We start from the raw sequence: 22427 nt of genomic DNA, 5'->3' as shown, positions 1-22427 counted from the left end.
ACATATTGCTAGAATGTTAAGAATGTACAACTTATATTAGTGTTTAATCTAATACACAATAAATTATATTTTCGAAAGATATTTAAAAAATCTACGATGGTAATATATAAAGTTTTCAAAATGTTTACCTATTTCACGTGTATATTTGTACACTGTGCTAGGAAGCCCCAAACTTAAATTTTTAATCTGTAGCAAAAAAATATTTCGAAATGGAAGGGTGAAAATGTTTAACATATTCGTTAAGTTATATAAAATATTCTTCCTATAATATGAAAAATATTCAGTGTTAAAAATAATTGATTAAACAAACACCATATATGTAAGTAAAAAACAAATTAAAATTTCACTTTGGTTATATTTTGTGTTTTCATCCATGTTGAAGTATTGATAAGCCTTTGATTGCGTCATGTAGATCTATAGATATACGAAGTGCTGCTAATTATTATTTCCTTCTTGAAAGCGTTATTTTTTTTTAATAGTAAATATGATTAAAATTTCCCATTCTTCGTATTGAACCTTAAGTATGTTTATACAACTTAACCTTTCTTTTGACAATTAAATAACCTACTCTTTTTAGTGTCTTGACACCATATTTGTTACTCTTTTTGTATATATTTAGACTTTACGTCGTTGCTTTTTATGAATTGTTATTTAGTTGCTTGTTTGGAGAAACCGCTATGTATATAAAACTTTAAAGGTACATAATAAGGATATAAGGTTATGTTGATGTTTTGATTATAGATGATAGATAAATTGTTGACAGAAAATACGCATCTTTTTAGTAATATTTGATAATATATATATTTTTTTACATTTTTATTTTGTATTTGAGTTTTATATTTTACTGTATTTAATTTCCACAACTTTTTATTTTTAATTTTCATACAGGTATTTTTCAGTTAAAATCTGAAAAAGTTTTTAGGAAATCAATCAATTATGAAAATAAGAGATCCTTTATAATTAATTATTTGTTACACATTGTGATTAAATTATACAATATAAGTAATAAATATTTTATTCACTTATGGATATAAAAGAAGAGAACATAATGGAAGAGGAAGAATTCAGTTTGGAGTGGGAAGATAACAAGGTTTGTTTTACTTATTATTGAAAAAAAAGTCTTAGTATTTTGTTCTGTTACTGATGAGTGTTGTGTATTTCAGCAAAATATTGTAACAACGGAAGAAGTGATTTGTGGACTAGACAATGTTCAAAATGAATCTTATGAAAACTTGGTGATTATTTTTATTTAACTACAATACTTATCATATAAAGTTAATTATACTAATGTGAAATGGTTATAATCTTCCTTACAATGGTCAATAATGGCATGATATAGTTTAAAGCGGAATTGAATGATTTATTACATGTAACTTAAAATTAATTTAAAAAAAAAATCTATTATCTATTCTTGAATATCAGATGTAATAAATAATATTTTTTTCTTCCATACTAGACGGAAGAAATTATTGCAGACACTGATCAAATGGCTGCTGAGAATTTGATGTACTTGTCACAGGATGTTGTTAGTTATACGGATAGCGCTGAACTCGCTGTCGATCCGAGTGTTGAGTGTGTTACTGAAGAAGTCATCACCGATGACTGGGTCATAACGGGAGGACAGGAAAGGTAATAGAATAGCTGTAGACGTATAAAATCATTATAATTCAAACAACAAATATTTAAAAGGTACAAGAATTTTATTAATAAATACTTAGTTGTATTTACATATTGTTAATGTATATTTTACCATTAATTTGTGAATATTTAATTAAATTTATGAAGGGAATTCTTAAGTATAGTCACCATTCAATAACATGAATATTTATTTATACGTAATGTAGTTAGTTATTTTATTATGTACTAAGAGTTGAGGTTGTTGGCGATGGTTGTTAGGTCCATCGCTATTAAAACAAATTATGCCTGTATTAAAATTAAAAAATGATTTATTTTCAGAGTTGAAGTCCCTTTAGAACACTTAGCAAATCCAGTGCAGAATGTGAAAATTGAAAATGACATAGATGTCCCATTACCAACCGACCAAGTGAGACTTAATAATATTAAAATAAAACTCATTTTAATAAATATGTTAAGACTAGTTAATAACAGTCATAAGAAAGATACTTAAGCCAATACATTTGATGAATTGTTTTTTTATGTAAATTTACTTCTCTTAAATTAATAATTGTGATTTTATTTCCCTTAACAATATCCTGATATTTTATTTGGTTTTAAGCATTATTTTTCTTAATCTTGAAGTACATATAAAAATGTATCAAAAATAATTCAATGTTAATATTAATTTAATTTACAGTTTTAATTACAAATATTTTCTGAGTAGGCTTTCAATCTGATTGTGTGTACTCTTTATAATATAGGTTTGAACATAACTTTGTGGGTAAAAGACTATTTTTTTTTGTCTAACAGGGGATTAAAAATAGTTGAGTAATGATGAAAAGCATGTCATATATACATGTATATATCTGTATATGCTAATCCCATATCAAACATTAATATTATCTTCTATTCCGATCAATATCAAAGTAATAGAATTTATCATTATCATAATAGATATTTTTATTAATAACTTGTTATATAATTACAGGATGAATACACAGCTATGCGACCATGGCCTTGCGACTTCTGCTCTCGTCGTTTCCGCAAGAAGGCAGCTCTCATGAACCACATGGTCGCCCATCAGAATGACCGACCTCATTCATGCAACCTGTGTGGGGTGCGGTACGTCAGGAAGTGTGACTTGATGAACCATCTCAAAGTACACGCCTTTGTACCTGATAACACGGACCATATGAACTTTGGTTAGTTTATAATTAACTAAAATCATTGCACAGATAAATAATAAAATTTTGTGATAGATAGAAATGATTTTTTTACTCTCTTTGGTAATAAATTTATATTAAAAGCAAAAGTTATCATTTTAATAATTAGCTATTCACAACTTCGAAGTTTATGATAAAATAACTGATATTTAATTTTGTTCTTAGTTCATAGATTATTAAATGTGTAATAAATAAAATATAGTTTCATGGTTATCTGATGAAAAATTGATATTTTTGTAAAATTTTGCAGATGATGTATTAAGTAGCAATCAAGTTATCAAAATAAAGAAGAAGAGGGGGCGACGAAAAAAAAAACCCGAACCAGTTGAAGAGGTAAGGATATTGAAGAAATATAATTTAAACTCTTATATTTAAAGCTCAAACAATTATAGAGAATAATATTTTTAAATGTTAATAACAATATAATATTTTTAATTTAGAACGGCGTATGGGAGAACATGACGTCAGCTCGTACACAGCAATGGTCGCGCCGGGCTCGTTCTCCTCAGGCGCCGGCCGCCCCACCGCCCGCACCGCTCTCCCCTCAGACTCCCTCCCCGCAGTCGGAGCCCTCCCCTCCCCCCTCTCCCGCTCCTCCTACCCCACCACCTGCCGACCCCTCTAGGCCGTTCGTCTGCAGACATTGCGGTGTCGGTTTTGCGCGGGAGAAGGCACTGCAATCGCATTCAAGGGTAACTATAAAAAAATAGCATACCAACCTCTTAAAACTAATTCGATTTTTTTTGCACTGTAGATACATATAGGAAGAAGAAAAAAATAGTAATAAACTTAGCCTGAAATTTTATTATTACATTAATTCAGTTCGACGTTTAAACATTTAAAGACAGTTTAAACCAGTTACAAACAATATTAAGTCGGCGCTAGCTCAACTTCAATCGTTAAATATTTTCATATGAAAATTTAATGTGAATATGAAAGTTATCATCCCGTAACTAACCCAGGTTCACGGCGGCGACTCTCCCGTGGAGTGCGGCGAGTGTGGCGAGCTGTGTTGGTCGCGGGAGGCGCTCCGCTCACACGCGGCCTCCAGACATCCCCACCTGCCGCACGTCACCCGGGCGGCGCCGGCGGTCAACCAACTATACGATGACTCCAATTCCGGTATAAAATGGCTATAGTTTTCTTTGACAACGACATTATTAGTATTCATGTACTTTTTTGTTAATTAAATCATTAACGCTGCATCTAATCATGACGTTAAACATATCAGTTTTAATTCTTGTGTATAGCATATTTTAAATATATATATTTTTTATTAATTTATATTCACTTTAAATCTATTTAGGGAATTCATGTTATATTATGTAAGTAGCAAAACATATCAACTTTATACCATTCGGTCTATGAGAAGAAAGTGTTTATTCAAAACATATATAATAATCAACGTATGAAATTATTTATTCAGTACTGCGAATGTCTCTGAAGAGGTAGTATATCGGGCAGATTATAAAATATTAAATTCTCAGTATACATTTACTTGTCATATATTATTATTATTATTGAAGTGAAACTTCTTATGCGACTTCCAATAAATTGCGTTAAACGCTTTACGCTGAGGGAGAGAGAAAGAAAGATTCACAAATGTAGAAAGTAGGAGAGAGAAAGAGAGTGATTCGGTAGATTCCACGCACATGTGCATGGTATTCTTGCTATGCAGCGAAGTAAACAGTGTGAGTGTCGCGTAATTAGCTGAAATACATACCTACTTGTTGTTCATTCATTATTTTCTTTGTTCGATTTCATACACACACAAATTAATAGGACAGTGTTTTATTAGAAAATATTTCAAATTTAGTGGATAAGAATTGTTTACAATTACGAAGTTTCACTTCTTCCGCGCGGAGGGACCTCACGCACTTTTTATTATTATTGTCTCTATGAGTACTTTATATTATTACTTTGATAACAAAACACAACTGACTTTTCAAAGAAAAATAATTAAAACAGTACGATTTCTTGGTAAATCACTTGTTTATTTCCAATTTCATAAAATAATGAACAATTACATCAAAAAGGCTCTTTAAATAATTTCTCCTCCCCTCTCCTCTCCTTTCCTCACCACATCTCTCCACACCTCGCCCGCCGCCAACTCACCCCTTAGTCAATACAGCTCCTTTTATTTTTTTGTTACAACATTCTACTTTTACTGTGCAGTAAGTAGCTTCGACCACGGGTAAACGAGACGAGAGTCTCACAAGCAAATTTTCGTCTAAGTACTTTAAGACTTGTAATATAATAGAAATTATATTGTATTTACAGGTGATGATATGGATTTCCGCCTGTCACCGCTGCAGAGTGACAGCGACCGTGAGCGCGAGGTGACGAGAGACAGGGCGGATGTTCGTGGACCGGAACTGTTCTGTGGCGACTGTGGCGTAGCCTTCCAAAGAGCTGACTTATTACGAAGACACGTGGCCGCCGCTCACAGGTTACACCTTATATTACTAATCTAGTATTATGTTTTAAAAATATTAAAAAATATTCACACCGTCATAATTTGATTTTATTTTTCTTATATACTATTTCTTTTTATAAAAGTTCAGTTATCATCGTAATATCTTGAAGGACATCATGATAATTAACTTAAACAAAATTTTTAAAATACAGTGTAAAAGCTAAATAACTAACAAGTGACACAGATGTTACAAAATTTGATAATCAAAGTAACTATTTCAGGCAATAAAAAAACTTACATAAAATAATGGACTTAATTAAAACGAAATAGTAATCGTTTAAAAATGTATAACTCATCAATGTATCTGCTTCCAACAGCTATAAACGTCATGACAGTACGAGTAGCACGTGGGAGCAGGAGCACACGTGTGAGGTGTGTGGAGAGAGTTGTACGGACGCGCTGCAACTACTGGCACATGCTGAGAGACACGCCGAGAGGCCGAGGAACAACAGGTACAACCAAAACACACACACACACACACGCGCGCGCGCGCGCACACACACACACATCACACACATCACACACACTCACACACACATATACACACACATGTATAGTCCTCCTATACTTCTTCTACATATTATTATATGTTGTGAAGCATCAAAATCAGACACCTTGCCAACTAGGTATATTATGATTCAAATTCTTACTAAACGTCTATCGTTCTAAGTTCATGGTGATTCCACAATCACAGGATTCAATTATAGCCACCAGTATACAAACAAGAATGTTTCCATATTATTTTCATCTTAAACGAAAAATTTTCATCAATTAAATATACAATCTTAATCCTATTTTATTCAGATACTAACAATATATTTGACTTGAACATCCCCGCCTTGTGGAGGTACGTATGTATGACCTATAGTTGTATTTATATTTTTACAGAGTTAAAAGGATGGCGCGAGGAAGGAATAACGCCTCAAGTAATTCAAGACAGTTTCCATGCAGAGAGTGTGGTAAGAAATAATTTTTAGTTACCAAAATTGTCTTATTAAGTATTTATATAGTTATATATATATAATTATTTATTTATTTCTTAGATAACAAATACATATGTTTACAGGCAAGGTGTTTGGATCACGTAGTTCCCAGCAAATCCACGTTCGTATACACACCGGAGAAAGACCATACGCGTGTCGCTTCTGTTGGAAAGCTTTCGCAGACGGCGGGACTTTACGAAAACATGAACGAATACATACTGGTCAGTGTGAAATAATTCGTATGCTTAATAAAGTTTATATATATATAGAACAAAAGTATCTCAAAAGGTAGGTAATTTTTCCACTGACGTGAAAGTTTTGACCTTACTAGGAAGTGTTCTATTTTATTAAATTATTTTTCATCCAATATGGTACGTCTCTTATTGAATCGTCGAAGAAAGGATGCAGGAAGATTTTCTTATATTCCAATTTTTGTATTTTTGTTTGTGTAATGCTGTTTATTCTTCTCAGAATAATTTTTCAATAATTTGTTCCAGGTGAAAAGCCCTATGCTTGCGCGGTTTGTCCACGAGCGTTCAATCAACGTGTCGTACTTCGTGAGCATGTGAGATCACATCACTCCGCGCCTGACAGACGAGCTCATGGTTTGTAACCCTGTATAATGTATTTGATTTCCGAAAATATATTTAATAAATATCTTAAATTTATCATACATACTCCTTGTTCCTTCGGTAGGTGGCTACCAATATTGTTGTGTGGTGTGTGGCAAACCTCTACATTCGAGCGCCGAACTTGTTCAACACCTTATCCAACATTGTGACGAAAACACGGCAATGAAAAGGCAGCCCCAGGTAAGTTCATAAAAAGAATATTATAACTATGTCCACTTAGTTTGTTATGGTAGAATTGATTAATGCGAATTTATTTCAGAATGGGCCGCGTAAATACAAACGGCGGCGGAAATTAAAGGTAGAGGATTCACCTCCGAGTCGGAATTGGCGAGACACGCCACCGTCACGGTCGCCGTCCCCTGAGGGCTCGCCTTCGAACTCACCGACGCCGTCACGTGGTAGGGCCCCCACGGCTCGGGCTCCACGAGTGCCTCTGCCGGTTGCACCACGACGCAGAAGACGACGGGCGCCGCCTCCGCCCCGCCCTAGGATGATTCACACAGAGGAGCCGCGACCACGGACCAAACAAGTTCGTACGACTATTTGATAACCATTTCAAATTTTACCTTAGAAAGCCATTTGAATTTATATTTTATAATATTTTAATATAATATGATATCCTTTTATTATGGAAGTGCTGATGTATTAACTGTTTAAAATGTTATTGAATTTCTGAAATAAAACAAATGGTTAATATTCTAGATTCGTAGTAGAAGACCTCCTCGTCATCCCGCGGACGACTTGCGTGCGATCGGCGCTCACTCCCCGTCCCCTACTCCGGCGACCTCGCCCCCCGCGTCTCCGCTCTCCTCACACATGAACACAAGCGACGGTCCCTTCAAGTGTGAAATGTGCTCCGAAGAGTTCCCACGCCGCGATGCCTTACTACTCCACGTGCCCATACACATTTGACGTACGAGAAGTCAAACTCTAAGGAGTCGAAAAGCCGCTGAGTCGATAAAATCGCGAGCCAAATAAATATTACGAAGCACATTAAAAGACTGATACCTCTAGTGATATATGGATCCCGGATGGTACTTGTAATGTTCGTAGTTTAGTTTGGATCTGCTTCGGGATAACTGGTAGGACATTATCGTGTATTTAATTTCCGCGAACAGTCTTCGGTATCATTCCTTACTTTGGATTCCTAGTTAGAGCTATTTAGTATTTGTTAGCTGGTTCTGGCAACCAAAGAGTTAGGTAAATTTAGTAACAGAGTAAAAAGAGAAACGATAAATAAATAGCAACCACCATGGTGGGACGTTAAAATTGCAATTTAATTTTATATTAATAAGTAATATTGATTGTCATTTGTGTGTAAATATCAAATAAATTGTTATGTATTGGAATCCATATTCAAAATTCTTGTATATTATAGTATGTTGCTACATTTCCTTGTGCTATGTTATCATGTATAGATTGCTTAATGTCAGACTGTAATTAGGATGTTAAATATTTAAGCCAGGTGTCAATTGTCATATATATAATTGTAAATAGATGTATTATAATATTAATAAAAGCCATTAAATAAATTGAAGTGTCATTTTTAATATGATATTTTGAATTGTGTATATTATTGAATTATATGAATTTTATAAATGCAACCAAATGGTGCAATAAATGCTTCTAACTGTAAGATGCATAGTAACATTTACTTACTAAATTATACAGAAAAAAAAACATTAAAGCTGAAAATATGCATATACAAACGTCAGTTGTATAATTTTACTTATCTATGTGCTGTTCATGATAAGATTAACAAAATGTCAATGAAATGTTAACTAAAAATGATGTTATTAAAGTAATATTAATTTGAGATTTTGTAATTTTTTTACTCACTCAAAGCATGTTTTGATCTATCCTTCTAAAGCTTTCTAAAGGAGCAAAAGGTCTTAACATCATGAGAATACATATGGCTAGGTTATTTAATAGAAACGTGTATATTTTTTACACTCCAATGTCAATATTTAATTATCAGAGTGAAACATTCAACAGTATTATAATTAAGAAATATAATCATTACTTATTTTCCTGTTCTTGCTATAATATAAAAATTTTGCAACATTTTTAAATAAATATAACACTGGCTTTTATCTATAGTACAAAATTTTTCTTTAAATAGTAAAAAGGTTTAGGCATCTACTTGTAAACCTTAGTATTAGTAACTCGTAATCCAAAATGATAAGACATACATACAATATTTGGCCCAGTATGGTATGATCTGAACACACTTATAAAGAATATTATTAGAAACAAACATTAGAGAGGAATAGATAAAAAAGTAAAATTCACGGCTTGGACAAATTTCTATTTTAGAAAAATTTTCTACAGCTTTGAGGCGTGTAAGACGATATTTAATTAAATAAAATAGTATTTTGCCATAAAAGTGTATTTAGGTATTGGTTTATACGTTTTCTGAAAAACCTAAGTTAGGAAATTAATGTAATGGAATAGTAATAGTTTTTTAATTGAGTGAAGCGAGCGGAGCCTTATGAAAACGGTACCTATGTCCAAAAAAAAAATAGGTTTCATCTCACATGGAATATTATTTGCACGAATGCTCCGACCCAAGTCTAAAACCTAATTACATAACACCGTAAAAAACAATTTGTGTGAACTTCTTTTGGGTATTTTAGTCTGTAATGGACAGTTACAATTTGTTGAAATTTAATAGGTAAGTAGTGCCATGTTATGATTTTGTTACGTTACTTTTCCCAGCAACGATAATATATCCATATCCATATTATAGTTAGTAAAACGGATTAAAAGTTATAGAAAAAAATATATTTTTTAATATTTGAAAAAAGGCAAGAGAAAACAAAAATATTTGAAAAAAGACAAGAAAAACCAAATGTATACCGAACCACGTCAGATATAAAATTTTTTAGCTGAAAATTGTTACCTGTTTCTTACAGCATTTTTTCGTAAGCAGGGTACATAAAAATATCATTATATGATATATTATAAATCATATTAAATATATTCAAAACGTCTACTTTTTTGTAATTTTCACAATTATATTTACTTTCAAAAATCATCATTTATTTTCAAAAATTATTACAAAAATTGGTACGTTTACATGGTAATAAACTGTCAACAATATGAAAACTGGAAAGTGATGACATGTATGTTGGTTGTCATTGTCATTTATAAATTATAATTTATAACTAATTTTTATATTTGTTATTCGTAATATTTGAATCTTACTTCTTATACTTCGCGGTGTTATTTAATTAACAAGTTTAGTGAAGTCAATATTTAGTGAAATTCTTAAAATTGTTAATGGCTGCCGTCAATATAGTTTAAATATTTCAGAATACTGTGTGATATTGCATTTTACGTGATTGTGCCAATTACATTCCCTGAATAAAAGATTAGAGCTAGCCACAACGGCGGGCCGTAGTAGCAACATGCGTCGAGCAAGAGATGGTTATTCCTATCAGTCCATACCGAGACCGCCAACAGATGATGTCCTCGAACATGAAAACGAAAGGATGGCTGAAGAACTAAGTGGAAAGATTAACTCGCTGAAACATATGTCTATAGAAATCGGGAACGAAGTGCGTTATCAAGACCAAATATTACGAAATCTGGACGACGATGTTGATAGGAGCTCGGGCTTTCTGGGGAAAACTATGAGCAGGGTTCTTAGATTAGGCAAGGGAAACCATAATTATTACGTATTTTATTTATTCATTTTTGCAATTTTTGTATTCTTTCTTCTGTATATTGTGTTGAAGTTTAGGTGATTAGGAAGAAATAATAATAAGACATTTCTGGTCTCACAAATGTTTAATATTGTTTTAAGTATACTTAAAAATTATCATGTATATATTGTAATTGTAAATGGTTGCTGTATGTTAAAAAAGGAAGAATAGTTTATTATTTCTCACATATTACATTGTAATATATAAAAATGTACTCGTAGTTTCTTTTGGCAAAACCTTGTTAAACTATTTATTAGATTTTGTTTATTAAATAAAATTGTTTATAGTAACTTTTTGCGTGTAAATTTCATCATTAATATTAATGTTGCAATAAATTTAAATATTTTAGGCTTTTGGGCATTTATAATTTTTTTTAAATAAGGAAGTTAAAAGCCAACTTTTTGAGTGATGTTATTATTGTATTTATATAACAAAAACATTGTTCAAAAACTGAGGAAGAATAGAACATTTTACTATTTATCTGGCTGTTATATTACAATTATTAATATGGTTTTACATAGTGGCTTACATATTTATTAAATGAAAAAATCTTGGAATCAGTATAACAATGAATATGATAATAATAATACATATTTATTTATTTTTCCAAAATAAATGTCTGATGTGGCGATGTAGTAATAAATAATTTTTCAATTAAACTACAAAAAATGCCAACAGATACACCAGATATTAAAGAGGGAAACGGAGGAAAAAATTTATAAATACTAGGAATAAGATATTATTTTTTAAACAGTTCTCTTAATAAAATACAATTCTCTTCACTTAATGTGTCACTTTTAGCAGCAATATATAGCCTGCATGGGGATTTAGTAAGTTTAGCACAACTGTATGCGGTGTCAACAAGCAGTGCCGAAATACCACAAAAATTTTGAAAGTTATTCTGATCACAGTATTCACTTAAATCATCTATTATTATTGTTGATGGTATGTTTTTCCAGGTGGGTAAACTTACAATGCTTTCCACAAGTGATTCTAAATTGTTTGCATAAACGAAAATTAGCATTTTCATGTAATTTTTATCAACTGAAGTGATATCTTGTGATAATTCAGGTAGCTCATTTAATTCTTCTGGTAATAAATATAATACTTTGCCATATTTAGCACATGATATGGCTTTACTAAATAGAGTTTTTCTGTTCTGTACTCCGTCGTCGAAATAAAACTCACAAGATATATTATCACACATTTTAGGATTAATAGACTTACAATATTCTCTCCTCATAAAAAAAATATATTTGTAATACCTTTTTTTCTGCATCCATAGGGAAAATATTATGTATGTTATCGTTATTCAATAAATATTTTATTTTTCTTCTTACTGTACTAGCATACTATGATTTAAATTGAAATAGAATATAGAATTCTTTTTTATATTATGGCTTCCTTCGCACTGGAATCAAATATTTTGCCAATATCAAAGTTTTTATTTGTTGGACGAATTAAAATACGAACATAGAAATTCTTCTTCTTCTCTTTGGTTAGTGGCGTTTCCTTATAGATTTCGCCAATGTCATGTAATTAATGGTTAATATTTGAAGATTGCACATAGAAATTAGAATTATGATTATTACAAAACCGTCACAATTTGTCTGTCAATGTCAAGGAATTCTTGCCTGTCAATGTCAAGAATTCGTATACTTTTTTGATTAGCTCCTGGGTGTTGATTCTAATTTTGTAAGGTAAAAAATAATAATTGTTCCAGTGTTTATTGTTTTAATTCGCCATTCGTTTATCGTAGACTTTACGAATGCAAAAAATGTCGTAATTGTATACTTAGATAAACGATAAGTCTCCAAGTGCACAGACCACAATAAAACTCTGTTAACGTTTCTGGTTTTGGGTTTAATAAACGAAGAGTACGCTTTTAACAAGACTTAGGAGCACACAATTTAGAATTGTTTAAGCTTCCATTCGTAATTTGAATATATTAAATAACATGTTCGTAATTTTATTTGTATTATAAGTAGTAATATTTAAACCCATGGATAGGAAATGCATGTTTTTTTTTAAACAGTTCAAGCTGGTTGGGGCAAAAGTGAAAAAAAAATTAACGAGTCAAAATTTCGTAGTAAATTATTTTAATATAAATCAATTGTAAAATATAACTTAGGCATATTAAAATTCTAATGAGGATGACATGTCGATGAATAAACTGAATTTATTTACAAGTTTTACAATAAGATGACATAGTTATATCAACAACTACATTATACGAACATTTCAAAATGTTCAATTATTCTTGAAAATTCTGGCGTTTTAGCATCGTGTGCGTAAATAAAAAATAAAATTATACAACTTGTTAAATTCCCGAGATTTGTATTTACAAATATTGTACTGATAACAATATCTCATTGTTTTGTTTTGCTTTAAGTGCCATCGCAGGTTGTAATGAATGAAGAATATAGTATACTATATTAAAGATTGGAAACTATATTAAATAAGTGTACTCACTCATACTTAACATACAAATTATTAACTATCTTTAAACTACAAGAGGTTTTACAAAATAATATATCATAATAAGAATACAATGATATGGAATTTATATTCTGCTAAGCAACAGAGAAATTTACATTTGAATGTTTTCTTTTGTTAGTAAATAAACATAGAGTTTAATGTTTCTGCTATATTAAATCTTATGCTTTTTTAAGATAAATGAAATTTACATATACTGAAATAAAGACAATAACATTCAAGAGCTAAAAAAATTGGATGGAGTACATTAGAAATAATATTAGTGTTGAAAATTGCTTGTTATTACAGTTAGTGAAAATAATTACTGTATAATAAATAATAAAACAAAAAATATGTATGTCTTATGCTCTTAGTTTCATATGAACTTGTGAAAAATATGTCCCTGCAAAAACTTCATACTTGTTAAACAAATATGTATTTTAGATTTTCACGGGTTTTGCAATGCTCAATGTATTGTTACATGTTTAGACGCTAAATATAAAAAGGCAGTCCACATTATTACAATATATTTCTAAGATAACATTACGAAAATATTCACTACTTTTATATCTCAGTAACATATTGGTTTATCAGATAAATAAAATATTGTATTCTCACTAAATCTACATACACGTCAGCTCTGATAACATTTATATTGTGTGCAGAGTGATCTCAAAAATTGGCAATACAATATTTGTAGTCCATTCGAATGGAAAATTCTATAATAGCACTAAATCAGACTAACTCAGCACTAATATCCTAGTCAATCAAGTCTATTGAAAGTTACACCTAATTTATTATTAAGTATTATTTGTGGAGTATATTTTGGCACAATCACTCTTGGGCCTTGGCGCCTTCAGTTATTGACTCGTATTGTTCTTTATCTAGTTCTGTCATAGTGAAACTGCCGTCCGGTAATAAAAGAACGACGCGCCGAGTGCCACCTGCGAAAAAAAATTAACAATTAAAATATGTTACATATAAAATGTATATATGTGTATGGAACTAATAGGTAAGGGGTTTGTTTTGAAAAAACTGAGTTTAACTCTAAAATTGACTCTTTAGAGCCTAGAGAAACTATAACAAGAACATTAAGACTGGCGAGCATTCATTAAAATGAACTAATATTTTTACAAGACGGACGATCAGACATTCATATCTCGTCTGCCCGCGATCACGGTTGCTGCAAAGTAACCGAAACGTCGGGAGTATGTAGTTTTTAAAAATAATAAAATACGCGTAGTTATCCGAAAAATATGAGTTTCTTTTCAACAAGAACACTACTTATAATAAACTAAAGGGCAAACATATTAGGCGACGGAATTAGCTATACAGCTGGAAACAAAAAAATTACTTCATGGATAAAAGCTAAGTAATTTCCAGGACGCAGTATATTTGTAGTACTTTAAGTACTAGAAGTCGTGAGCAACCTCAGTAATCATACCTGGTGAGGGCAGGTCTGCCTGTACTAGCTGTGCTATGACCTGCGTGGCGTCTTCACCAGGCTCGCCTTCAACCTGCACGGCGACCTGCTGCAACCCGCCCGCCTCGCCGCCCGGCATCAACTGCGCTAACTGCGTCGGATCGATCGTCAACACATCCTGCCAATTGTTATTAAGTATTTTAATATAGAAAATAGACAAAGAATAAATTCTTCTTTTTAATTATCTCAAATATAAAATTATCCGTTTCTATTTAAACTTGATAGTAATGTAGTTTTTAGTAACTACACAAATAACTTTATGCATGTCTTTCAACATAGGAGTGATATATCCTTGGTTATAGTACTATAAAGACATCTGGGAACGAGGTTGGTAAATTAATAAGTTAGTCTTGTGTAACATCAAAACATATTTTAAACATAATTCGTTGTAATTTTTTCTTCTTGCTTTTGTACTAAAAACTTAATCAAGCATATTACGATAACAGTTTCCAAAGTTAATAGAATATTTTCGTAGAGTATAGCAAACAGACTTTTTTGTTTTTCATTACCTGTCCATCTTCCCTAGTAACATATGTGACTCCTTCCGCTTCCCCTTCAGCACCTTCAACACCTTGCACTGTACCATCCACACCTTGTGTTGCTACGAGTAACGTCTAAAAACATAAATTTTGTAAATACTAAATAAATACAAATATGTATTTTATCTTATTTGGTTACTTTGTAAAATTTGAAACATATTTACTAACATGGATTTTCATAAATAAAGTTGTAGTAAAATTTTAAACCAATCACTATTCAGATATTTTAAGGACGGACTATAACCTGAATTAGTTTAAAATTGAATATTTTGTAGTAAATAAATATGCATGGTTAATATTGGATTAGGACTCCATGATGAAAAATAACAAGATTACTCAATAATCATTTATGTTAAAACCCAATGAAATACAAAAAGAATCTTAATAAAGTTTTAAAAACGATATTTAAATAAGATCAGATTGTTTCCAATAGATTAGAGACAGACAGTCAAACATGTCCTGGTCCTGGTCAAATACAAATCCTCTATTTTCTATGTCGGCTAATATTTCATTTACCTGTCCGTCTTCTCTCGTGACGTACATGACTCCTTCTCCATCACAATCAGCTCCCTCGACTCCCTCAACGGCTCCTTCGACACCTTCTGCCGCTACTAGTAACGTTTGACCGGCTTCATTTTCTCCAGCCACCTATCACGATGATATTCATTTTGTAAAAAAAATATTACAAAAATGCAGTACATTTCATATAAGCCATTTACGAACAGTATGAGAACAAACTTATATAATATTTTTAATTTCCTTACATAGTTTTGATATCTTCCTTAAATGCGACGAAATCTTTTTATTATAAAGACATCATAATCACCTCCAATCAAGTCTTATATACCTGGTATAACACCCCATCCTCCCCTCGTATCATGATGGGAGTGTGTCCCGCGTGCAGCGCCAGCCCGACCTCCTCTCCGTCGTCAACACCGACCGCTTCTTCTAACAACTGTTTCACAGCACTCGCTTCTACTTTCACTTCCGTCTGGAAACAAATATCATTTTATGTAAGATCAATCGTGTGCTGTACCTAATATATTATTAAATTATTTATGTATAAATAAGATTTTAAACGTATACTAGTGAATATCTTAGAAATAATTTGACAAGACATTGAGACTTACACCATCCTCATCCGTTAAAACTGGCAATGAAGGTTGAGCTCCATCTCCTTGGACCAACATTCCCGTAGTACCACCCGGCGACATTTCTACCTAATAAAACATTAATAAAATGTTTAAACTTTTGATTTTATTTTCAATACAAATTTATATTCCTTTAAATCCTAGCTGCAAGACTTAGACGCTTATGAGTGATTAAAAGCTGCAGGAAAAAAGATTAAAAAGACATTTTCTTATAACAAAATGTAGATTAGATGTTCATTAATTGTATATTACGTATACCTTCATGAGCATAGTAGCGTGATGTTCGGGCGGTGGCGTGGCGGGCTGCGGCGGCGGCGTCGGCGGCGGGGTGGGCTCCCCTTCCGCCCTCGCCAGCCTCCTTCCTGTTAGCGGACATAGTGTCAGTTCACGCTCAGGACTGGGCGATGGTATGGGACCGAGGTCAGTAGGGAACGGATCTTCAATACCATCGGATGACTCTGATGACGCCTCCCACTATGACAAAAGTTACATATTTTTATAATACAGTCATTATAAGGATGCGTAAGCTTATTATATTATGATAATAAAATTTATTAATACTTTAATTATTTAATGGTATACTATTGTTTTTGTCAAATATGGTATCTGCTGAATAAATCTATGTAAAGAGAAATTTCATAGTTGATTTCTTACTATTATTATCTTGATATATTTGTCATATTAAAAAAAAAATTCTCAACCACTATGTTTCTAGTATATATGAAATACAGCATATATATTAAGTATATTTTAAATACTGAAATCTTTGTAGATAAACTTCAAAAAAAGATTCTATATCCTTTATGAATCCAAAATTTTATAACAAAAAGTTTACTATGTGACATTGGCTGACTATTCTTTATCGTTTTGAGAAAAATAAATGTCAAAATTAAAAAAAAATCTATACTATGGAAAAGTTATTACGTCCAATACCTCAAAGTTGACGTTGACAGGTTTCTCCCGGATGCGCACGATGTTTCCAGCGGCCGTCGCTACACTATGCCCGCCGCGTGGTCGACCACGTGTCATACCTCCGCGTCCAGAACCGCGCAGTAGACTATCACCCTGGTTTAACATAATATAATTAGATTTTTCAATATATAAACATCTTATGTAACCCATGCTTTGTGTCAGAAAGCAGTCTTTATACTACTATAATAAAGAAATAGTCTTTAATACTAGTTGACTGTCATGTTATTTTCACACAATCAGAATTGTCGAAGCGAGAAGCAATAATAGATAATATTAGTAAGCAGCAACGAACAAGGATATTTTAAATATAAAAAATTAAAAACTTTCGTGAAAACTTACTTGAGCTAATTTTTTATTAAGAATTGCAACAGGGGATTTCCCATCAGACTGTCCATACGGTCTCTGTATTGTTCTTTGTATAATCTTCTGTCCAGAAGGTGTGATTATTGTCTTTTCGGTTACTTGCTGTCCTCCAGAACTATATGTTTTCTTAATCTTTTGAACAAAAAATAATAATTAAGCTAATAAAAGAGTTATGTTTTAATGAATATCTAAAAAAACCGTAGATTACCTGTGACTGTGATGAACTTAGCGGCGACTTTTTGGATTCTTCCATTTTCTTCTGCCAAAAATTAATAATACTTAAATAATAACATCTACGTGTTAAAATCGACTCATAAAACATTACAAACCTGTTTGGCAGCCATTATCTGTTTCCTAATGACATCTTGATCAATATTCAAACCGGGTCCAAGTTTCCCCGGAGAGTCTATTTTCATTATACCAGAACTTTTCGACATTATGTAGACACCTTTAAAAGAAAATTAATACAGTTACGTTAAAAAGTATTATGAAACCATGGAAACCAGCAATATTGGGTGCAAACGCAAACAAAAAACAAAACAAACTCATTGGATAAAAGAAAAAAAATAAACAAAGCCTAATCTTTAAAGTACCTATATCATCTGGATTAATATATAACAATGTGAATAGGAAATACTATAATATTCAACATAACAAAATGCAAAGCCAGACAGTTTAGGTACCGAAAGATAAATAAATGTGGGTAAATATTATTTATTTACCAGTAGTGAGATTAGGCATGTGTTTAGGGTCAACTTTGATGACGCCTTTAATGTTGGGCATGCCTTTGCCGCCCAGACCCAGAGACTTCACCAGCTCAGGGTCTATGTTTGACTTTGGCGAAGACTGCCCATTAAGTATCTTCTTCTCAGCTATATAGAACAAGAAGTAATGACTTAATATAACACAACTAAATATCCCTATTAAGCTATGGAAGTCATTCAATGATTATAAGTTTGTCATGTTTTTGTGTAATCAATTGCACTGTAATATTTGAAAAATATATCTAAACACAATTGGGACAGTGTCGACAGCAAAATAAAACATGATTAAGAAATAAGAATTGTGGTAAAATTTTGGTTATTATTATTAAGGAAGTGGACATACCTTTCATGGAATCTGTATCGGAGTAGTCATCGTCGCTGGACAGTTCACGTTTGATCTTCTTTGAGGCTGGCTCGTCATCCGCACCGCACCAAGCCTTCACTTGGTCAAGAGCACGGGCTTTGCTGGTACGTTGCAGGCGACTGAAGTATTTATATATAATATTAGTGACTTAGTTTATTACTAAAATTAAACTCAGATCTATATATTTGTTTATTTTGCGCAAAATTGACGAATCGTTCTAATACGCCAGCATATTGTTTATGTTGTACGAAAAATATAAACGGTAGACAAAAACATTTAGTGAAACTGCGAAAAATCGAACTCTTATTACATAGAAAATGTTTGAGACTTATATATTTAAGGATTTTTTTTTATCTGTATCTTCACTATAATTTTCATAGATTAGTTTCTGATTTTTTTTTTCTCGCTATAAAACTATTTAATTAAATAAATTACTATCGGACAATAATTTTAAAAAGTTGTGATTTGTTATAGATATGTTTTATCAAAATATTATAAATTTATCATTCTATTTAAAAAAAACAAACTTGCACTAATAATACATTGTAAATAGAAAAGTGCGGTACTTACCCAGTGGGAGTTAATATGGGGCTATCAGACTTTTTCACCATTTGTTTAACCACTTGCGGCATGGGAGTGTTTATTTGCTTCACCTAAATACAGTAAAAAAAATATTATTCGCGGTTACTGTACGAGGCGTTACGTAGCGAGACTATATAATTAATCAGCGCTTTATAAAAGATATTACTATGGATCAAAATATTAACCTGGACCGGGTGTTGTTGTTGTTGTGCCCTTAATGCTTTAAGTTCTTTCTGCCTCGCTAATTGTTTTTCGAACGCCTCTAAGAGATGTTTACAAGTTTCCATATTTTCCACTGGTTCCCATGTATTCTGTTCACTAAAATAGTACACAAAGTTTTAGGTCCACTTTAAAAATATACTTAAAACAAATAATAAAACTTGGTGTCAACTTCAAGTAATTTAAAACTAGTAATTTTTTTTGTTCTTTATAAAATTAATCAAGTATTTGGCAATGACCCTAGTTATGTACATTGTACTGGAACAACAAATACAATTTGAAGAATTATAATAAGTTTCTCCAACTTTCTTTGACATATAATTCTAAAATTTATTTATCTTCAAAATGAAAAATTCAAAATATAATCTCAACTAACTGTGGATACCCCTCCCACTTGAGCAGATACTCATAATGCTTCCGTCTAGGGTTAAATCTCTTGGCAAGTATTTTCTCCACGACGTACTCCCCTTCAGCGGTACCTTCTCGTTCTGATCGTCGCGCTATACGTTCCTCGGGTGGAACACGCTCTTGTGCCCCACGGACAGACTCGTTCGACATATCCTAGATAAAGAAAACAAAAAAATACTTATTTAATATCTTTTTAATTAAGTATCTACAATTTTTTAGAGTTATTTAATTAAAATAAATTATTATTAATAAAATGGTGTATTTTGCCATGATTGATATTCATAACAACTTTTCTCTCTTTAATCATTATCATATAAAATCAATATATTAGCATCAAAATGCTTCGAGGCTAATTTTATCACAATGACACCAATTTTTGGACGGTTGTGAAATTATTCTTATATTTGTGAGAATGCTTAAAACATATGTCTAAGTGTTTCCCCCAAGCAAAAAAGTTTATTTGAAAAAATTTTACAGAGCTAATTTATGTTTTACAGGAAACAAATTGTATTTTATAAGTCGAATCTACAACAATACAATAAAATCTAAATACTTATATAGACCCCTAAAAAGGAAAAGATTGGTATCCCACAGACAATTTTATTATATAAATTGACTGCTTAGGCAGTTATGATAGGCAAAGTTAAAAGCAAGAGTAAAAACTTATTAAAATATTAAATATTCAATTCTCATACCCTAGATTTGTTAGCCTGAGCTAGTTTATTGAGAAGGGCCTTTGGCCCTGGACTTCCCTTAAAATCATCACTCTCCTCCCCGGATGGTTGGGTCTCCTCATCCTGAAATCAATTGTTAAAAACTGTTTATATTTTTATAATAACATTTGTAAATAAATTCAAGTAAACATTACGTTTTTTTTTCATACACAAATTTAAAAACTGTGTTTGTACATACCAGCTTGGTAACTTTTCTTGGCCTTCCTCGAGGTTTCTTAACTAATTCAGGAGCTGATTGTTGGACAGGAACCAACTGGTCTTCTGTTTTAAGTTCCATCTGAAATCATATTTTTGATTCCATTTATCTATTAAATACTATTTATATAATGCATATTGTTTACTAACTATGCTAGACTTTTTTGTCTTTGTAATAATCACACTTACAACTTTAGCATGTGCAAACTTAGATAAAGCCTGAACATTAGATCCAGCTGTTATCCAAGCAGTTCTCTGAGCCTCCGGCATTCTACACCACTGCTGGTAAAGCTTCCAACTGTTGTCGGCATTCGATGTTGACCCATCACGGACTGATGAACACTTCCACAAAAGGAATGCCCATACTTGAGCTTTACTTTCATTCTGAAAGGATTTATTTCAGTTGATTTATACTAGATTTTAACTAGAGGTTGGATGGACATAGATTCTATGAATCATTTAGTAGATCTACATTATAGAATAGAGAAATCAAAATACTGTACATATGCCTTTGTTTGTTTTCATATAATTAAGTTTCTAGCAACACATAAACAAATCTTTCCCATTATAAATGTCTTAATAAGCCTGAAGATTGAATTTGATTTCATAAAAACATGCAATAATCCATTTTCAAATAAGCTCTTGCCACTTTTGAGTAAATAGTCAAATTTATATAATTAACACTTACACTATCCCTAACTGGCGATTTACCAGTACAATTATTAGCATCCTTATGTTCTTTAAATTCTTCAACAAAATGGAATGCTGAATGACATTGTCCACACACAAGAACATCCAATGTGGCCATTTCTTCATGTGCCTCTGTAGAAATAATTTAGTAACTTTACTTGTAGACAAAATATATAAAAACAAAGCCTCTTTTTAGTAAAATATTATATCATAGTTACCTTTAAGAGCCGTAGGATTTTTCGTTAATTCTTCTGGATTTCCCACTGGTATATCTTCCGTAGGCGATTCTCCTTCTTCCACGGTAGTCATTTTTAAAAACTTAAGTCAGTAACTATCTAAAATTATAATTATGATATTTTATGAACGTAAATTGTTTATAACCTTATTTAGACCGACAAGTTCCCGCCAACACTTCACTTTTATTTGATTAAAAACACTTTACAGGTTCATCCAATAAAATGTTACAAATAAATAATTACTAAAAGTCCTTTTATTACAAGTTACAATTAATTTTAATCTGCCGATAAATATACAATGAGATAAACAGAAAACATTTTAAATAAAATTATGTAGACCGAAGCTTGCCATTAGCCGTGCACATAACAAAAACGACGCTTATTGACTTTCATCTTTCTAATTAAATTGCACTGATGAAATAACACCCATTTTCTATTTAAAAACAATATTTTTATATTATTCCAATTCCACTTTAACACTTACCAAAACAATGTCAAAATTTATTTTTTATACTATATAAAATTAACCCTGGAGATGGCACGCAAAACGGAACAACTTAAGCAAGCATCAAATACTTTATGATGAAAAAAAACGCTAGCCGACAAGATGGCAC

At 31.7% G+C, this 22427-nt stretch overlaps 3 protein-coding genes across 7 annotated transcripts; 2 read left to right on the top strand and 1 right to left on the bottom strand.

Moving 5' to 3' along the window:
* The first annotated feature begins 193 nt into the window (after positions 1-193).
* LOC116770185 (zinc finger protein 3 homolog) lies at positions 194-8747 on the top strand. Of its 3 annotated transcripts, none has more exons than XM_032661551.2 (17): positions 194-319; positions 1038-1090; positions 1164-1235; positions 1457-1629; positions 1957-2044; positions 2606-2819; positions 3091-3173; positions 3281-3532; positions 3803-3962; positions 5121-5289; positions 5634-5768; positions 6205-6275; positions 6383-6520; positions 6797-6904; positions 6996-7111; positions 7191-7460; positions 7634-8747. In XM_032661551.2, exons 2-17 carry the CDS (start codon positions 1049-1051, stop codon positions 7841-7843), a joined length of 2301 nt encoding a protein of 766 aa, XP_032517442.1. In that variant the 5' UTR covers positions 194-319; positions 1038-1048; the 3' UTR covers positions 7844-8747. The 3 variants fall into 3 exon arrangements, with proteins under 3 accessions (XP_032517442.1, XP_061383767.1, XP_032517441.1); XM_061527783.1 differs by having other exon boundaries at positions 889-1090; XM_032661550.2 differs by lacking the exon at positions 194-319 and adding an exon at positions 505-521 and having other exon boundaries at positions 889-1090.
* Positions 8748-10198: 1451 nt separating this feature from the next.
* Positions 10199-10852, top strand: LOC116770143 (BET1 homolog). The gene has a single exon (XM_032661495.2). The coding sequence runs from the start codon at positions 10342-10344 to the stop codon at positions 10678-10680; it is 339 nt and encodes a 112-aa protein (XP_032517386.2). The 5' UTR covers positions 10199-10341; the 3' UTR covers positions 10681-10852.
* Positions 10853-12720: 1868 nt separating this feature from the next.
* Positions 12721-22427, bottom strand: LOC116769996 (uncharacterized). 3 transcript variants are annotated; one of them, XM_061527669.1, is made up of 23 exons: positions 22298-22333; positions 21796-21912; positions 21576-21709; positions 21077-21271; positions 20871-20969; positions 20654-20755; positions 19927-20111; positions 19517-19649; positions 19320-19402; positions 18729-18868; positions 18344-18493; positions 17951-18069; positions 17830-17880; positions 17598-17753; positions 17220-17351; positions 16733-16760; positions 16545-16648; positions 16266-16355; positions 15983-16126; positions 15652-15783; positions 15106-15210; positions 14558-14714; positions 12721-14057 (listed from the first exon to the last, which is right to left on the bottom strand). In XM_061527669.1, the coding sequence occupies exons 2-23, from the start codon at positions 21884-21886 to the stop codon at positions 13948-13950; spliced, it is 2640 nt and encodes an 879-aa protein (XP_061383653.1). In that variant the 5' UTR covers positions 21887-21912; positions 22298-22333; the 3' UTR covers positions 12721-13947. The 3 variants fall into 3 exon arrangements, with proteins under 3 accessions (XP_061383653.1, XP_061383652.1, XP_061383654.1); XM_061527668.1 differs by having other exon boundaries at positions 16545-16760; positions 22298-22427; XM_061527670.1 differs by lacking the exon at positions 18344-18493 and having other exon boundaries at positions 16545-16760.

The sequence above is a fragment of the Danaus plexippus genome (genome assembly GCF_018135715.1).
Source record: "Danaus plexippus chromosome 13 unlocalized genomic scaffold, MEX_DaPlex mxdp_15, whole genome shotgun sequence".
Lineage (NCBI taxonomy): Eukaryota > Metazoa > Arthropoda > Insecta > Lepidoptera > Nymphalidae > Danaus > Danaus plexippus.
The sequence above is the reverse complement of the archived record's forward strand: the minus strand, read 5'-3'. Positions and strand labels throughout refer to the sequence as shown.

Coding starts and splice junctions, on each gene's coding strand:
- LOC116770185 (XM_061527783.1), top strand. CDS start 1,025: ATGGATATAAAAGAAGAGAACATAATGGAAGAGGAAGAATTCAGTTTG. Junction 5,290..5,633: donor CACGTGGCCGCCGCTCACAG/GTTACACCTTAT, acceptor TGCTTCCAACAG/CTATAAACGTCATGACAGTA. Junction 7,461..7,633: donor CGCGACCACGGACCAAACAA/GTTCGTACGACT, acceptor TTAATATTCTAG/ATTCGTAGTAGAAGACCTCC.
- LOC116770143 (XM_032661495.2), top strand. CDS start 10,342: ATGCGTCGAGCAAGAGATGGTTATTCCTATCAGTCCATACCGAGACCG.
- LOC116769996 (XM_061527668.1), bottom strand. CDS start 21,886: ATGACTACCGTGGAAGAAGGAGAATCGCCTACGGAAGATATACCAGTG. Junction 19,650..19,926: donor AAGTGGGAGGGGTATCCACA/GTTAGTTGAGAT, acceptor GTACTATTTTAG/TGAACAGAATACATGGGAAC. Junction 16,761..17,219: donor CTGTCAACGTCAACTTTGAG/GTATTGGACGTA, acceptor CTTTTGTCATAG/TGGGAGGCGTCATCAGAGTC.